General features: G+C 36.8%; 1 protein-coding gene across 1 annotated transcript; it reads left to right on the top strand.

The window, feature by feature from the left end:
* Positions 1-13,320: 13,320 nt before the first annotated feature.
* Positions 13,321-16,344, top strand: LOC145001165 (receptor-like protein EIX2). Its single transcript, XM_078960516.1, has one exon. It carries the CDS (start codon positions 13,358-13,360, stop codon positions 16,160-16,162), a length of 2,805 nt encoding a protein of 934 aa, XP_078816642.1. The 5' UTR covers positions 13,321-13,357; the 3' UTR covers positions 16,163-16,344.
* The last annotated feature ends 3,947 nt before the right edge of the window (positions 16,345-20,291 follow it).

Raw genomic sequence — 20,291 nt, 5'->3', positions numbered from 1 at the left:
AGTGGGACCAAAGATGGCCTAGCTAAGCCCAACTCTAACCCAAAGGAGGCAGAGTGCCACTATTGCCACAAAATAGGGCATTGGAAGAGAAGCTGCCCGGAATAACTGCAAGCCATCAAGGATGGGAAGATCAAGCCGTCTTTCTTAGGTATTTACACAATTAAATCTAATGATTCATCTCATGCTATTTCTTGGGTTCTTGATACAGGATGTGGTTACCACATTTGTTCTGATTTGCAGGGACTAAGAAGAAATAGGGATGTGGAGCATGGAAGAATAAATCTGATCATGAGAAACAGAAGATCGTCGCCTGTCACCAAGATTGGAGTGTATTCTTTAGTGCTTAGTAATGGATTAGGTTTAGGTTTAAATAATTGTTGCTACTCACCAGATATGCCAAGAAACATCATTTCATTTCATGGTTTGTTTAGACAAGGATTTAGATATTCGTTTAATAATGAGAATGGTTCTATTTATGCTTATCTAAATGGTGTTTTATACTTTAAAGAAATGCCTTGTAATGGAATTTATGAAACTGTTATGGTTGTAGATAACCTAGGAAATGATGTGTTGTGTATGGATTCTTCCAATAGTATGGATAAAGCATGTTTGTGGCATTGTCGTCTTGGACATGTCAACAAGAAGCGCATAGCCCAACTCCAAAAGGATGGAGTGTTGAAGTCATTCCACCTTAGGGAAGATGACACGTGTGAATCTTGTTTACTTGGAAAGATGACCAAGTCACCCTTCACTGGCACGTGTGAGAGGGGTGAGGGTTTATTGGATCTCATACATACCGATGTATGTGGGCCCTTTAGATCCACCACAAAGGATGCGAACCGCTTCTACGTGACTTTTACTGATGATTATAGTAGATATGGGTATATTTACTTAATCCAGCACAAGTCAGAAACGTTTGAAAAGTTCAAATAGTTCAAAAATGAAGTGGAGAATCAATTGGGCAGGAAAATCAAGATGCTTCGATCCGATCGAGGAGGAGAGTACCTAAGTCTTGAATTCCACGACTATCTCAAGGAATGCGGAATTATTTTGCAATTGACGCCACCTAGGACACTGTAGTTGAATGGTGTGGTAGAAAGGCGCAATTGAACCTTGTTAGACATGGTTCGTTCTATGATGAGTCGTGCTTCACTACCTATCTCATTCTGGGGGTATGCCTTAGAGACTGCCGCCCATATCCTTAACCGAGTCCCTACAAAGAAGGTTGCCAAAACACCTCACGAGATGTGGACAGGGAAAGCTCCCTCGTTGGCACATATCAAGGTTTGGGGTTGTGAGGTTTTCATAAGATGAGAGACTCACGAAAAGCTCGACCTCGTAGCGAGTGATGTATTTTCATCGGCTACCCGCAGAGATCCTTTGAATATCTCTTCTATAGACCGAGCGACAATGTTGTCTTCGTTACGAGAAGAGGGGTTTTCCGAGAACAAGAACTCATAAACCAAGGAGACAGTGGGAGGCAGATCGATCTTGAAGAGATTCAAGAGTCGAGTGATGAAGGAACCTCTACCGCTGGCGCTCAACCCGAGGAGGAAACTCCGGTTAAACCAATTGATGAGTCATTACCTCTTAGACGTTCCGAAAGAGTTAGAGTTCAACCCCAGTTTTATGGTTTTCATATTACTACTGAAGGGGACACGTATATTAGTGATGGTACACTAATAAATCTAGATGAACCTAATAGCTATAAGGAAGCCATGGCAGGCCCAGAGTCTACGAAATGGAAAGAGACGATGGACAACGAGATTCAGTCCATGTATGACAACCAATTTTGGAATTTGGTTGACAATGTGCCCGGACGTAAGACGGTTGCGTGCAAATGGATCTTCAAGAAGAAGACCGACGTGGATGGGAATGTACGCACGTATAAGGCGCGATTGGTTGCGAAGGGCTTTACTCAAACTCCCGGAGTTGACTATGATGAGACCTTCTCACCAGTTATGAAAATAAAGTCTATAAGGGTGATGCTAGCCATTGCTGTATTTCATGATTATGAGTTATGGCAAATGGATGTCAAGACCGCTTTCCTTAATGGGAAGTTGGCTGAGGATGTTTACATGGCTCAGCCAGAGGGTTTTGTCGATGCCAAGCATCCCAATAGAGTGTGCAAGCTTGAGAAGTCCATTTATGGACATAAGCAAGCATCTCGCAGATCGAATCTTTGCTTTGATGAGAAAGTCAAAGAGTTTGGGTTTGTAAGAAGCGAAGATGAATCATGTGTATATGTGAAAGCCAGTGGGAGTATAGTAAGCTTCCTCGTTTTGTATGTCGATGACATACTGCTCATGGGAAACGACATCCCGACTCTACAGGAATTTAAGTCCTAGCTCGGGAAGTGTTTCTCTATGAAGGACCTCGGAGAGGCTTCCTATATTTTGGGAATAAGGATAGTGAGAGAATGAAGTAAGAGACTAATAGGACTTAGTCAGAATACTTACTTAGATAAAGTACTAAAATGTTTTAGTATGGAAAACTCGAAGAAGGGAGAACTACCGATACAAAGTAATGCCAAGTTGAGTAAGACTCAGAGTCTGAGTACTGAAGCCGAAATAGCTGAGATGAGCCGAGTACCTTATGCTTCCGCAGTTGGCTCGATCATGTATGTTATGACTTGTACTCGCCCTGATGTGGCCTTTGCTTTGAGCATGGTCAGTAGATATCAAGGGAACCCTAGCAGAGCTCATTGGATTGCAGTCAAGAATATCCTTAATTACCTTTGGAGGACCAAGGAATGGTTTTTAGTCCTCGGAGGGAGTGATGACTTAAAGGTGTGAGGGTATAGTGATGCCAGCTTCCAGACCGACAGAGACAACTACCGTTCACAGTTGGGCTAGGTCTTTACCCTTAATGGAGGAGCAGTGACTTGGAAAAGTTCCAAGCAGGAAACTATAGCTGATTCAACGTGCGAATCAGAATACATTGCAGTGAGCGAAGCATCAAAGGAGGCGATATGGTTGAAGAACTTCATTGGTGACATTGGAGTTGTGCCTGCCATAAAGGAGCCTATGGAAATTTTCTGTGATAATGAAGGAGTAGTTGCCTTGACCAAGGAACCGAGGGATCATGGTTGATCTCGACATATCGACAGAAAATATCACTTTATTAGACATCGATTAGACGAAGGACACCTCGTGGTTAAGAGGATATCATCAGAAGATAACCCAGCAGATCCGCTTAGGAAGGGACTGAGCAGGGTTAAGCACTTGCATCACGCTAGGAGCATTGGGCTGAAGGATGATATTAGTTTAGATTAGATAGCTTGGATACTTGTAATAGATAAATGTAATTGACATTTGATGATTAATTTAAGGAGTATTATTTTAAAGTTTTGTCTTATGTTAATTGTTTAACTATTGTTTCACTTTGCATGTTTTGACATCCAGAATAATTGAGACTATTAAGAATAATCAAATTATTCAAACCGTCCAATCTCGTTCATATGTTGGAAGTAGGTATGAATGAAGATTTTCATGAATTGGTGTGTAGATTGTCTAAATGGTATTAGACATAGCAAAGGTTTGCTACAACGTTCATGAGTGCTTATGAACAAGTTTTGAGCATTGGAATAAACCCGCGCTTACTGGAATCACTTTATGGAATGTACCACAAGTGATCGCAAGACGATAATATCATATGTTTTTAAAGCCTAGATATATGGTTTATTATTTACTAATTGGTTGTGCATTGATAATGCGAAACGGCATCTGTAAATTGATTTCATAAAACTCATTGTTGTGTATAGTTGATTAGTGAATAAGTAAATGCATATAAGTCGAAGTTTATCTGTTACTTTTATCCTGAGAGGGTAAAAGCGATATCACGACCGCTCAATGATTTGATTTGACTTATGTGTTGGGCCCGGTCAAGACTAAATTGATGTGTTCAATTAAGTTCTATGTCAAATAAATCTGAGATCGAGGAAATAATTTCTAGACAATAAGTATGACAATGTTTCATGAGATTGTTTGCACGATATCAAAACAGAGGACTGTACGATCCCTTATCTAAAGGATAGGATACTGATAAGATCAGAGTTGACAACGTCTTTGAGAGCTACGATTGCTAATCAGATTGTGTTTGCATTTATAGTTACTAGACTTATCTAAGTGGGAGACTGTTGGATTAGTGTCTAAGGCTGTAACTATATTTGGTAAGTACTTGACCCGGTTGTGCATGGTCCTTTTGGGTTGCCTTCACCATAGCAACTTGACAGGGTGATTTATATAGAGAGAAGAGATATTATTATTAATGTATTATAAGAATAATATGTTAAAGGAATAATAATATTATTTGATTGATATAAGACATAAATTAATTAGGAATTAATTTGGTGACTTAAAGAGATTAATTGAATAAAGAGGCATAAACTGTCAAATGTGTGATAGTTGTGTTTTGGGCTATGAATCCTTATGGATATGGAGAGGGATGATTTTAAGGATAGGGATATCTTAAAAAATCATCCAATCCATTATCTAGAAGGATCTTTGGATTGCTTTGAGGCTAAGTTATCCAATTAGGGTTTAGGGTGAAACCCTAGGAGCTCATAGTATAAATAGACCCTTAGGGTTGAGGAAATCTGCTACTTTATGATTGAGGAAACCCTAGGGCCGATTTCTCACCTCTCTCCCTCTCTCAAATCATCTTCTTGCTAGTAGGTGTTTGTAAGCCATTAGAGGAGTGACAATTGTGACTCTAAGCTCCAAGAACAAGAAGTTTTCAAGCAAGTAACTCAAGGTATTTTTCTAGATCTGATTATCATATGTTATGAATTGTTTGTTTACACTAGATCTATGAGTGAAAGTCTTGGATAGATTGCATGTTCAATTAGAGACACCTATTTCCAAGCATTAGGGTTTGCATGTGCACATAGGAAAGTTCTTATGGCTCAAACCCATCAAGTGGAAGTGAAGACACAGATGAAGATGAGTCCAGGTTACAACTTGCAACTTGCTCTCCAATCTCCATCTCTTGTTTCTGCAAAAAGACACAAATCCCCTTCTGATGTAAAATATTTATAAAAATCTAGGATTTAATTCAAAAAGAAACAGGTGATTAATGATTTTGATTTAATTTTGGTGATGTGACAGGTGGCAAGATAGATTGGAGTGCGTATTGTTCCTGAAAACTCAAGTCAGGTATGTTATCTACCCCACTTCCTGTTTTGACCTGATTTTTATATAATACGTAAATCTTTTCATTTATGAGAGATTTTGAATTTATCATTTTCCTAAGCTTAGTGGCCTAATTGGCATTGGCAAAGAGAAAAGACAATATATATATATATATATATATATATATATATATATATATATATATATATATATATATATATATATATATATATATATATATATAGTTGGATGCCATACCAACTCTATTATATCATCTTGTATTGTATTGCATGTTAAGTTACCAATTTGCTATGTGCAGGTTCTGACAGCTCTAGCAACCTCCTTCCATGCCCTGTAGCCTCTCCGGTTGTATTTTTCACATAATTGACAAGGAGCTGATGTATCTATTCAGACTAGGCTTAGAGCAATGGTTGCAAGAGATGAGTTCAGAAGAAGAAGAAACAAGGTTGCAACTATAGTTCAGGTACTATGGATGAATTATGTTTGTAATGTATTTAAGAAAATGATTAGAAACAAGGGTGAATTTGTACAGATTAGTTAGCTACTTGCAGGTTGATCTTGAATAAGCAAAGGGGCAATGGATTGTATTTTTTGTATCTAATTCGTTTGTAAATTTTTGTTACAACTTCTATTGATTTTTTTATCTTTCCATGGAACGACTATTTGTATGAAATTAAATTTATGCAATGGATTTTATTTTTTGTATATGATATTTTAATTTCTATTATGAAACATTAAATACAAATTTAATTTGAAAATAAGTAAATCTATAAATAATATTTTTTTTAAACATTTAAAATTATGATACACAAAAATGTGTGTCATCTTTATTTATGACCTGACCTATCTTGACAGGGTCTTTCTTGATACGCATTGCGTGTCACGCACGTCGTAAGGTTACGAAACGCGAATGCGTGTCGTCTTCCTTTATGACAGGGCCTTCCTTGATACGCATTACGTGTCGTAAACACGCGTCGTAATTGCGCGTCGTAAATGCGTGTCGTCTCTCTTTATGACAAAGCCTTCCTTGACGTGCATTTGCGTGTTGTCTGAGCCTTTTACGACGCGCAATGAGCGTCGTGAAAGGCTATTTTTCTAGTAGTGCCCCGTTCAACAACTTATACAACATGTATCAGTAATGTTGTCCACCATCGTGGTGCTGCATCCCCCACTCGATCAGCATGTTATACATGTACATTTGTTTTCCTTTTTTTGATAATTTTTTTTTCATTAATTTATCTAATAATAAAATAGTGTGTTATCGTGACCTATGTGTATGTTTGGTGTTTGTTTAACTATTACAAACTTGATGTAGTGTTATTTTTGTTCGTTAATTCATTTAACTAGGTTTTGTAATATTCATTAATTCCTATGCCTAGCTAACTTTATTAATTTTACTTTGTAATTTTTCATATATATAGGTGTTCTTTGTTTATCTAACTACTTGTGCTAATTAGAGTTTGTAACTGTGATGGTGAATATTGAGGAAGAATTTAATTTCTTAAGTACTATTAATTTATGTATTAAGTTGTTAATAATATAAAACATGTTTCTCATTTTCAATTTGTCTTTCACTTGAACAATTTGCCTAGATCTTAACAAGTAATATATAGAAAAGTTAACCAATAGTTTGTGCATACGTCAGTTGAAGTTCTATGTTTGTTAAATGAATTATAATTATAATATTTTTGGTTATATAATTAATATAGTATTATGTTTTAATAATGTGCCATGCATATGATTATTCTAAGTATTTTTATATATACAAAAGTATTACTACATAAGATCTTATATTTTAGTACTCTTACTAATTTATTGAAGCTGATATTTAAATTATATTATTTGAGATAATGAAAAGTAACAAAGGAAATGTTTCATGACTATCAGGCCTTATATTAGTTTCTTGAAGAGAAAATTCGACTTTCATAAAACTCATGAATACCATCCAGATTACAACATCACCGCTTAAGTAGGCATCAACAATTTAGACGGGCCCAAAAATTGTGGGCCAAACACAAGCCCAAAAAACATAAAATATCTATAACTTCACTTAGAAATTATTTTGGCTCTCAAAGACTTACTACGATCCACAACATAAAATATCTATAACTTCACTTAGAAATTATTTATGAACTTCATGGAGACCAAAAAAAAACACACTTTTTTGGAATAGAACTAGACACAAGGAGTGACATCAAGTCAAGTGGTCATGATGATGGACAAGAATAGACCACCTCGGACAATAATTAATCTAGTACTGCGCTTGACAACATGATTATGGGCAAAAACATCTTTACATTGCTTATGATCCCAAGCCTTCACATAATCACCCACCAGATATCATAAAAGGTTGCATAGGGATCAATTAACAATTTCAGTCTCCCCATCTATTTAGGGATGATAGGCACTACTACAATTAAGTTGAGTGTTCACCATTTTCCACAAACTAGACAAAAAATACTAAAAACCGAGTGTATCAGTTAAACTCAGGGCTGTCAAATCGGGCAGTCGTGTCGTGTTTTTGTCTGACACGACACGACACGACAAGGTTTTGTATAACACGAACACGACACGACACGACGTCGTGTTTTTTTTCATTAACACGAAAACGAACCAATTAAAACACGACAACACGACACGACACGACAAAGATAATATTACATAACTATTAGTGTATTTCGTTCATACTTACATATATATAACACGACAAAAACGACAAACACGAAAAACACGACAACCACATGCTTAATCGTGTCAATTCCGTGTCGATTTATGAACACGAACACGACACGACACGACATCGTGTTTTTTAATCTTGACACGAAAACGACACGAACACGAATTCGAATTTTGATTTCGTTTCGTTTCGTGTATTTTTGTCGTGTCGTGTCATAAATTGACACCCCTAGTTAAACTTAGTAAATATTGTATTATTGTTCATGTAATATTGATTACATTGTATGTATATATAAAATACAAAATTACACTTTGCATCCTCCTATTATTATATTATACACTATCTAATATTCTCCTGCAAGCTAAGGCCGGGTAACGAGCTAAATCTTGGACCGTAAATCAGTAAATCGTTGAGACGGTAAAGGCTTGGTAAAGATGTCTGCAATCTAATCATGTGTAGAGATAAATTGCACATTAAGTTTCCATCAACAACCTTTTCTCTAACAAAATGAAACTCAACTTCAACGTGTTTTGCGCGGGCACGAAAGACGAGATTAGCTGATAAGTAAGTAGCACCCAAATTGTCACACCATAAGACCGGGACAGATGTTATCGAAACCTTAAGTTCCCGAAGAAGCGATTCAAGATAGGTGAGTTCGACAACAGTATCGGCTAAAGCTTTGTACTCGAATTCTGTAGATGACCTAGATACATTACGTTGTTTTCTAGCAGACCAAGAAATAAGATTGTTTCCAAGATAAATGGCATATCCCCTGGTGGATCGACAGTCATCAGGACAACCAACCCAGTCTGCGTCCGAGTAGGCACTTAAAGATGAAAAATGAGTGTCAGTGTAAGCATGAAGAATAGCATCAGAGTTATGTTGAAGAAGAAGACCATAATCAAAAGTGCCCTGAAGATATCTGAGTATGCGTTTGACAGTAGACCAATAATTTTCAGTTGGGTTTGTTGACTACAAAAGCAATATTTGGACGGGATAGAGTGACATACTGTAAGGCACCAACAACTTGTCGATAAGAGACTCGATCATCAAATAAGACACTGTCACCAAGTTTCAAATCAACAATGGTAGTGATGGGAGACGGTACTGGTTTGGAGTTAGAGAGATTTGTCCATTAAAGCAATTCCATATATATTTCTTTTGGGATAGAACAAGATCCTTTTGTTTGCGCACTACTTCAATTCCCAAAAAATAGGAAAGAGGACCCAAGTCTTTAATTGTAAATTTCTGACCAAGACTTTTGATGATGCGATCCATGGCATTGGATTTGTTATCGATGAGAACTATGTCACCAACGTACACCAACATATAAAGAAGAGTACCATTAGAATCATAAACAAAGAGAGAAGGATTCGTGACTGATCCTTTGAAACCAAGAACTTGTAGGGCTTTGGTCAAACAATTATACCGCATAGGGCGCCTGTTTAAGCCCATATAAGGATTTGTGGAGTAAACAAATATGATCTGGTTTTGTTGGGTCGATGAAACCCGATGGTTGACGCAGATAAACTGTTTCTTTTAGTTCTCCATGCAAAAAGACATTTTGAACATCCAATTGTCGTAATGTCCACCCCGGGTAACAGCAAGAGATAGAATCGTTCCAATTGTTGTAGATTTGACTACTGGACTGAAGGACTCATGATAGTCTATACCATGTTGTTGTTTGAATCCTTTGGCAACTAAACGTGCTTTGTAACGAGTGACCACACCTGTTTGCTCTCGTTTAAGTTTGTGTACCCATTTACAATCAACCAAATTTGCATTTGGAATGGGTGGTACAAGAGACCATGTGGCATTACGCATGAGGGCGGAGTATTCATCTGCCATGGCAGCCCTCCACCTTGGTGACTTGTTGGCAATAGTGAAGGTAGTAGGCTCAATTTCGGAGAAGGCAGAAGTGGTGGTATAAGCTGAAGGATCATAAGGAAATTGTTGTTTCGGGTTTTGTCGGAGGATGGATGAGCGAGTACAAGTGCGAGATTGATCAGTGTGCACAGGGACAGTAGCGGGAGGTTGTTTGGAGTGTGATGGAACAACATAAGGTTGTTCAGGAGGAGGATGTTGGGGAGGGATGGTGGGAACAGTCAGAGAGGGTTGTTTAGTAGGAAGTTGTTCAGGAACGGTATGATGGGTAGGAGTGGGAATAGATTCAATGTTAATGGATATGGTGGGGTTTAGATAACTTCAGACATAAGGAATGGAGGAAGAGGGTGTAGTTGGTGTAGTTAAGGTTTGTAGAAAAGGAAAGGTATACTCATTAAACTGGACATGCCTTGAGATATACTACGATCGGTTGTGGGATCGAGGCATCGATACTGTGATGGATGGTGCTATACCTGAGGAACACACAAGGAATGGAACGAAAATCCATTTTCTGGTTGTTGTAGGGACGAAGATGAGGGTAGCATAAACAACCAAAGACATGTAGGAAGGAATAATCCGACTTATGAGAGAAGGCATGCTCAAGAGGCGAGATATTGGACAAGGTACGAGATGGCATACGGTTTATAAGGTAAACAGCGGTATCATAGTCAAAATGCCAAAACCTTGATGGCACACCAGATTGAGCAAGCAATGTGAGTCCAGTTTCAACGACATGTCTATGACGACGTTCAACAAAGCTGTTTGGACAAATTTTAGTTTTGTATCAAATTGTCTCTCAACCATTGCAAGAAAGTGTTTAAAAGTAGCAAATACATTATATTTTTTTTGTAACGGAAATAGCCACATATAACGGGTAAAATGATCAACACAAAGTAGAAAGTAACGATGACCATTAAAAGAGGTAATAGGAGCTGGACCCCACACATCACAAAAGACAAGATCTAGAATACTGGTACTTTTAAATTTTGATAATGGTAATGATAGTTTTGAGGATTTTCCAATGTGACAACCATTACAAGGAAAAGACAAACATTTATTTGAAACAGGAAGAGAATATTTAGATAACATTGATTTTAAAAGTTGCGGATGAGGGTGGCCATGGTTATGCCACGTTTGAACAGGAGCACGAAGAGAAGTAAAAGCACTTTTGGCGATTGGCTGAAATGACGGGCAACAAAACAAATAGAGACCTTGTTCACTTGGACCCGTGAGGAGGGTAGTATGGGAAACCTCGTCCTTCACCGCAAAAAAGGTATCATGAAATTCAAAGAAAATGTTATTATCATGACAAAATTTGCAGAAGGTTGGACAATTGTAGTTTCTCATCTTATTTTCTAGTGTTTATGTCATCTCGAATGTACCTATTACTGTGCTACTTTATGGCTAGAGACATAGCAATGTAATTTGGCATGGGCATTTAAGTCCCCAATATCAATAAGAGTGGCTCTCTCTGTTGGCAACAAAGTTGCTCAGAACAGAACAGAGTTAATACGCTAAGGTGCAAAAGCTCTAATTACATTGAAATCAAAACACACATTGACAAGGAGGATTAAAGAAAAGTTGCCATTCACATTCCTTGTTGAATATGTTATTTCTTGCTAATCACCCGCCCAACAGTTTACTCTCATTCCTTTCAATCATCCATTGGGCTTATGGAAGCATGGAAATTCACAAATTTAAACATCCAGCAATTAAATTGTTAACTATCTATCAGATATAATTGCTTTGATAATAACTTTGAGAGCTTTGATATTATTTCGTATTAAGAGAATGTAGATGGGAGAGTTAAGGTTTCATCATTTTCGTGAAATTCATTTGTAAATAGTTCTTTTCATTATGCTCTCGTGTAAGTTTCCCATTAGTTTGATTGTTAGACACTTAGACTCATGATGAGAGAGTTATTTACCATCATACCATTCTTTATGTTTAACAAGTAATTGACAAAAATGTCTTTTATAGCATTTGTAAACATGTATGTGATAAACTAAAGCTTTATGTTGGTTAAATGAATTCGCTGCACAGTTTGGACATATAATTTATATCTCATCATTTTTTTAAAATATGCCTGACATATCTTAAATACGTAATCCGATTTATTTTGTATATAGTAATAATAATATATATTATCTAACATCATATTGTTATACTTATATACTTTTACTATTTTATTTAAAATAAAATGTAATGGTATTATTTGATAATTTATACAATAACGTTAACTTCTAGTTAGTTGAATTATTGCACTTTTATTTCTTTTTTAGTAATATAATAAAACTTTTATGGAAATTGAAAAAAAGAAATGGTGAAAGAAACATGTTTCATTATATCATTGGGCCTTGTGAAAGAAACATGTTTCATAATGTCATTAATGTTGCACGAATTGGGGCCTTGTATTGTATGCCAATAATGAATGGCAAACGATTGGTTAATTGATCACTGACGTACTGTCCAGCGGCTCCGGCCTCTTATCTTTTGTTGGTTTGGGTCGGGAGATAAAACTGCACAGAAAAACGGTGAATTCGGAGGTGATGGAGAAGCAGTAGCAGTAGCAGGCAAAAAGAGAAATCGGCAATAAAAAGCCCCAATTCAGAGCCAGACTATTGACGATATCAAAACTCGGCAACCTTTTTCTCAAACTTTAATTTTTTTCTTGTAAACTTACTCCGTTCTCCAAAAATTCATGAAGTTTAACGTGGGCACATTGGTTAATTGACGCTACGTGATACTCTTTAGATTGAATTTTTCTTTATATTTTATTTTCTATAGTATAATTCTAATAGATCCCATTGTTTCCAATAATATTCAGTTGGCTATAAATGAATGAATCTAAAGCGTGTTGTTGTCTCAATCTGTCTAAGAGCATTTGTTACGGTATAAAAAAGAATGACTGTCTTAGTCACTCCTTGAGAGCCATCGTCAATTAGACGTCTGGTCCCTTTTTTTTTCACATTATTGAGTCAATCAGTGCATTGTTTCCTCCATAATACATTCTTCACTTGCCATGGATTTACATATTCGAAAATGATAATATTATAATTAAATATTTTTTGTGGTTGTAATTTTACCAACTATATAATGTACATAAATGTGAAACTAAAAAACAAAACTGTTTACATTAATGTACATAAACTATATATAAATATATAAAAGAGGTTTCAAAAATAAATTTATTAGGTTTAGATGAAATAATTTCTTCTCAGATTTGTATTTTTGGTGATGGTTATTTTGATGCGTTTGATTTTGTTATAATGAAAATGACTTATGGAGTGATTAAAAATTCATGATGGTTGAAAGATGCTTTATTTACTCGATATACAAAAAAAAAAAAAAAAAAAAAAAGCACTCGTTTAAGCTAAATGTGGGTATCTGGATTGAGCACCAAACCAGACTATCATAAGGCTGGAAAACATGGTAATTATAAATACAAATTGCCAAGACTTGTAAGCTTGTAAGTCTTTGAACGTGTACTATGGGTCAATTTTAAATTTAATGGAAATTAAGAATTGTATGCCGGGCCCACACAAATAGGCCACCAACTGTATATAAACCTTTCAGATGGGCATCTTCATATAAACACCAATACAAGCCAAAAATCACCAAGATTTGCATTTACATTTACATTATGCGTCCTTGTGTTGTTATGATTTTCTCACTTCTCGTGGTCTTTCTTGAGGCAACAACTGACAACCAGTTGCCAGCAGTGGGTGATGGAGGAGGAGGAGATGATAATGGTGTTACCACGAACAAGTGTTTGGATAAGGAGAGAGATGCTCTCCTTCAATTCAAAGCAAACCTTCATGACCCTGATGGTAGTCTCTCTACGTGGAGACCTGAAGAAGATGACTGCTGTGCATGGGAAGGAGTCACCTGCGACGACAAAACAGGTTATCATGTCACACAACTTAATACCAACTCCGCTGGTCTTGTAGGTGAGATTAGCCATTCATTGGTTAACTTAACCTACTTGAATCTTCTTGATCTTTCCTCCAATTCTTTTCATGGAAACATTCCTAGGTCCATTGGTTCCTTGGCCGAATTAAGGTACCTTGACCTCTCAGGTAATTCTTTTTATGGAACCATTCCTCCGGAGATTGGAAATCTCACCAACTTGCAAGAGCTTTCTCTTGGTTCTGTTGGAAGATGTAGAGTTGAGAACCTTGACTGGTTGTCTCATCTCTCTCATTTGGAGAAACTTGCTTTGGATGGGATTTCCCTAGCCAAAGAAAACCAGTGGGTAGATGTAGTTTTGAGTCTGCGGAACCTATCATCTTTAAGTTTAGATGGATGTGAGCTCTCACAGGTCGTGTATCCATATTCTTCTTCATTTCTCAACTCTTCATCTTCATCTATTTCTTTCCTTTCTCTCAGAAACAACAATCTCAACTCATCCATGTATGGTTGGTTGTCCCCATTGACCAGTGATAAGCTTCGTCGTCTTGATCTCTCTAGCAACATGTTAGATGGGATACCCAAATATCTTGGTAACCTCTCTAGTTTGGAAGCTTTGACACTCGATTACAACTCTGCTGTTGTCAGATTTCCTGATTTTCTCAAAAACTTGTCATCTGGATGCACATCGCTTACATTACAATACTTGTATGCTCAAACAAGCCAATTTACAGGGTCATTGCCGGATTGCATCCAAAACTTTTCATCCCTATCATATCTGTACCTATCTAATAATCACATGAATGGAACCATAAGTGAGAAATTGTGGGAACTATCCAGCCTTGAAGAGATTGACCTTTCTCAAAATCATCTTAGTGGTGCCATCTCTGAAAACATTGCAAAGTCGAAGGCTTCTATAATAAATCTTTCGAAAAACCCACTCCAAGGAGTTCCTTACACAAATCATATGTCAAACCTTTCTTATTTAGACTATATTAGTCTGAGCTCTTGCAAGCTAGGTCCTCACTTCCCCAAATGGATTCAAAAACTGGAAAAGCTTACCGGTCTTGATATTTCCAATTCTAGAATTTCAGACATAGTTCCTCCAGAATTTTGGGACATGCAATTTAGCTATTTAAATCTCTCTTCCAACAACATCAGTGGTGAAATACCATATTTGTCATCAAGTTATGGAGGCAGTACAATGATAGATTTGAGCTCCAACAGCTTTAACGGTCCAATACCGCATCTTCCTTCCAGTTTGGAATTGTTAAATCTTTCCAGAAACAAATTTTCTGGGGGAATCTCCTCCTTATGCCAAATTGTCGATGGGTTTTTGCAATTTCTTGATCTCTCCCATAACTCTCTAACGGGACAAATTCCAGACTGTTTGTGGCATTTCAAAGAGCTAAAAGTTCTTAACCTAGGACACAACAGTCTATTTGGAAAGCTTCCTACCTCTTTTAAGTCTTTAATCAAACTCGAGGCATTGTATCTATACGAGAATGACTTTTCTGGAGAATTTCCTTTGTCTTTAAAGAATTGCACGAGTTTAACATCATTGAATTTGGGGGCCAACAAGTTTTCTGGTAAAGTTCCTGTTTGGATTGGGGAAAATTTATCAAGGTTGTATGTTCTGGTCCTAAGATCAAACAAATTCCTCGGAACTATCCCTTTACAAGTATGTCAATTACCGAATCTTCAAATTTTAGACTTTTCAAGGAACAATCTCCATGGAAGCATCCCCTCATGTTTGAATAATCTTACAAGAATGGCTCAAAAAGGATTCTTACCGCTACCAAACGTACATCCCTATTCTGCAACTCAATATTTCAATAATATATATTCTATTCATCCATATCGCACTTATTTGGAGTATGTTGATCATGCGATGATCGAGTGGCAAGGAAGTGAGCGTGAATTCACCCGTAATCTGGGATTGTTGAAGAGCATTGACATGTCAAGCAACAATTTAACAGGACATATCCCATATGAACTCGCCAATCTCCATGAACTGCTTGCCCTGAACTTGTCAAAGAACGCTCTGATCGGAGAGATTCCACAGCAAGTTGGTCAGATGAACAACCTTTTAGCTTTGGACTTATCTGGAAACCATTTATCAGGAGGGATACCAACCAGCATGTCTCAAATGACTTCATTGTGTTACCTAGACGTGTCATGTAATAACTTGTCAGGGAGAATCCCATCCAGCACTCAATTCCAATCCTTTCAACCTTCAAGCTACAATGGAAATGCAGGACTGTGTGGACCTCCCCTTTCCGGAAAATGTCCAGGAGATGAAGAATTATTAGTTGGTAAAAGCGATGGTGACTGGGAAGACATGGATGAGTTTTGGGGGTGGTTCTATATTGGTGGAGGAACTGGTTTTGTTACTGGATTTTGGATAGTATGTGGCACACTACTTTTCAACCGTCGTGTGAGACATGCATTTTTTCAGTTTTTTGATAACTTCAAAGATTGGGTTTATGTGAAGATGGTGGTGTTCATTGCAAAATTGCGGAGGATTGTGCATAAGTAGTTGTCTGTTTTTAATTCTTTTTCCTGTTTTGTATGTTTCTTTGTAGACCTCTTACTGTTCTTAGTTAGGACTAGACATATAGCAATGTAAGGCCATGTTTTAAGTCCCCCTAATCAATAAACATGTCACCAACACCATGGGTGGCCATTTCCCAGCGCTGCCTGAGATAAGGTGCTCTAGAATTTTTTTTTTCTTCTAAAATATAGTTAATATTCAAATTGTTACCAATTCGTTAATGTAGATTATCTTAAAAATTAGTGCTGGAAGGATGATTCAACCTTATATACTCATTACTTTTGGGTTACCTAGTCTATGCTAACATCAAACTGATGATTTCTAAATTTTGGGTTTACAATTGAGATGTGTTCTATAATAATAAGATAATGGTGTTATACAAGAATAATGACTGTTGCATGTATATCTTTTGAATCGCGTTTAATTGGTATGGAATGTATCGGAACTTTTACCCTTTTAAGACTTGTGATGCCTTAGAAAGTTGTAAAGTTATATATTCCTCTTGGGACTCTAGATCTGTTGAAGCATAATAGATTGATTGCTTGTGATCTTTATTGAACGAAAAATACCTCTTATTGTTGTGAAAAGAGATGAATATTTCAACTATGCATCAACAGATCTTGCAGCTTTGTGGTTGGGTTTCTTTAAATAAACTCTAATTTGATCAATATATATCTTTATTAGTCTTTGGGGCATTTTTGTCTTTTTACAACGGACAAGCTTTGTACACTATTTTTCTAAATATATAGGTATCAACTGAATGTGGAAAAAGCTGAGTGGATAATATACATCATTGATATAGGCCAGCAAGAGCACTTTGAAATGTTTTTCACAGTAAGTCACTTCTATACAGGGGTAAAAAGGTCCAAGAACATTGGTGAATTATATATTGATTTTGTTGTTTCAGGCTGCTAAACATGCAGGGTGGTTACCAAGTGGCGAGAGTAAATGCCAAAAACAAGTCATGTTGTGTTCAGTCTTGTTCTTGCTTGACGAATCTAAAACTCGGTGTAAAGAAGGTAATAAAGAACAAGAAAATCTTGCATTAAGAGTGGTATACCATAAATTGTTTAAAATATAGTTCTTTTTTGATAAATTAAATTGCTTTCTACTTTTTATTCCTATAAATGTTCCTACCCAATAAAATTATGACAAGCGTTATCATTCCATATTTTTTTAACTAACTCATTAAGGATATATTAGGAATATATCAAATAAAATTAAATTGAATGGTGATCTCTCATAATTTTAATGGGTAGCAATAATTGTAGGCATAAAAGGTAGGAGGTAATTCAATTTCTCTTCTTTTTTTCCTGTATTTGTTACAATGGATGATGAGGGCATTTACATCTTTTGCAAAGATGAGATATTAAATACCTTATTTTCTGTTTTATCAGGCATGATTGTTGACTGGACTGATGAGGAGCGTGATAATGCTGCTGAAGAAATTGGATATGGTGATTTTAGGTAAGATTGTCAGAAATATTTTGATTACTGTATATATAATAGATGGGTGTTTTTAATGCAGAAAAATTGACTTAATACAAAAAGTCAGGTCAAAGAGTCTTTCCTGGTTAATATCTAACTTTTTATAAATTTGCTTTTATTTATTTTGTCAATTTGTCAAACATATTTATTTTTAAACATCATTTACCCAACAACATTTTTTGGATAAAAAAGAAATTGGACCTAATTCATGTTGTTTTAAAAAGTTATTTTTCATAATGATATGAGATTTCTTGTATCTTATTTTGAGATAACTAGCCTTCTTATATGTTCACAGTAAAATATTAATAATATTTTTTACCACTTTTTTTTATCAAATTAAGGAAAAACAAAATATGAAAAAGAAAATGTCTTATTACTATTGTGTTTTGTGCTGTTTGTTCCCTTGTTGCGCAAATATTGGGCCATGTAACTTGGTTTCTTAATACTATGGACCACAAAAAAGCAAAACGTTACTGGAATGGGGCACTGCGTCTTATTGTTGAGTGACTTGAGTCGGAGATGAAAACTGCGGATTAATTCCGGCTCCAGAGGCACCGGTGATGGTGAAGGTGAAACAGAAGCAGCAAGAGGCAAGAGGCAAAAGAGAACTCGGCACTAAAATCCCCAATTCAAGCCTGACTATTGATGATAGCGAACCCCTTCTCCAAGATCCGATATCCTCTTCCTCAAACTTTTTTTTTTTTTTTTTTTTTTTTTTTTTGGAAAGGGAACTTCCTTAACGAGGGTTTCCGGGCCAGCTTTCGCGCACCGACTAATCCCCCGCTGCAAACATAAAGCTTTGCTTCATGCCCTGGAGTCACTGCAGGCGAACCTCCATGGCCACAAGGGCTGAGTGGTGCCAGGATTTGAACATGGGTCAATAGGCAATGATATAACTAAATATTTTATATGGTTGTAATTGTATCAACTACATATTTTTTGAAGAATACAAATGTAAAATCGTTCTGTAGTTTTCTTGTTTAGCCAATGGGATAGGAAAGCATCTCAGTCGATTCTCACAATAATATTTTCTTTGTAACAAAAATAGTCATGTTGATGTTCTTATCATCTCAATCACATAGCAACGTATTGCACTCACTGCTAATGGATGAGACTTCCCTAGCTAAAGCAAATCATTGCGTAGATGCAATTTTGAGTCTCCCAAAACTAACATTTTCAAATTTAGAGGGGTGTGAGCTCTCAGAGGTCATGTATCCATATTCTTCATTTTTCAACTCTTCTTCATCTATTCAATCCTTTTCTCTTGGAAACAACAATCCCACCTCACCCATGTATCGTTAGTTGTTCTGAATTTCCGAGTAACCGGCAATAAGCCTTGTGATCTTGATCTCTCTAGCAACATGAGATACCAAAATATATTGGCAACCTTTGTAGTTTGAAAACTTTGCCACTATATAAAAACTTTGTTGCTTTCATGTTTCCTGATTTTTTGAAAAACTTGTGTGGATGCACATCGCTTACATTGTAAGAACTGGATGCGTCTTTTATTCAATTTACAGGGTCGTTGTCCGATCATATCAAAGAGTTCTCATTGTAACACTCAAAAATTTAAGCTAAATTTAAACTTTCAAAAACACGTCGAATTCATCAAAACATTACAACTTTGTATTCAAAATACATTTATATCAGAGTTTTCCTAGAAACATAACACAATAGGAGTAGCTGTACGATCATGCCTTCGCCTTCCTGCGATCCCCTGAGGTACCTGAAACAATAAACTAAAACTGTAAGCCCGAGACCTTAGTGAGTTACCCCTAAAATACCGATACACATACAGTCCACATAACCCTATTACACCTAAACATATCATAACAAACTGAGCAGAACAGCACATAATAGGTCCACAACTTTACAGATTGGAATACCCCTGGGCCCACAGTGTGAGTCTGGAATGCCTACCGAGCCCTTAGTATGAGTCTGGAATGCCTACCGGGCCCTCAGTTTGTATCTGGAATGCCCCCAAGTCCTTAGTATGAGTCTGGAATGCCTACCGGGACCTCAGCTCATATCTGGAATACTCTAGGGTTTGTTGGCTACCGCACGGACCAGTACAACCTCAACCCATCCCACATAACATATCACATGTAACAGATAATGCACATACAAGAAATCAATCAGTATCACAGGTAGTCCTACAGTCCTACCCTCAAGCGTATCAAACTAGCATGCATAACTAACTCTGAATCAACATAATACAACTACTAGGATATCATATCCAATGGGTCGGCCTTGGTGCCTTAGACCCCTTAGTATAGTGAGGATAACTCACCTCGCAACTATCTTCGGAAATAAGTAAGCTCAACTCCCTAGTCCAATACGAACTCCACCACCTAAAAGTACCACACAACCTTTTTCATAAATCTCGCAATCCCAGAAACCCACAGAATTCAATTGGTCAACCCTTGGTCCAAGTCAAAGTCCACAGTCAGAGTTAACAGTCTATGTTGACTTGACTCGCCGAGTACAGGTCACCGACTCGTCGAGTTCTTCGTGAATTCGAGAAGTCGTGAAATCCTTGATTTGCTCGTTGAGGTCCCCTTTTAACTCGTCGAGTTCATATGCGTCCAAGATTTGGAAGAAGCCCTAGCCAACTCGCCGAGTTTTC

The sequence above is a fragment of the Lactuca saligna genome, chromosome 6, assembly GCF_052625555.1.
Source record: "Lactuca saligna cultivar CGN05327 chromosome 6, ASM5262555v1, whole genome shotgun sequence".
Classification (NCBI taxonomy): domain Eukaryota; kingdom Viridiplantae; phylum Streptophyta; class Magnoliopsida; order Asterales; family Asteraceae; genus Lactuca; species Lactuca saligna.
Note: the sequence above shows the minus strand (reverse complement) of the source record. Positions and strands in the feature narration are given on the sequence as shown.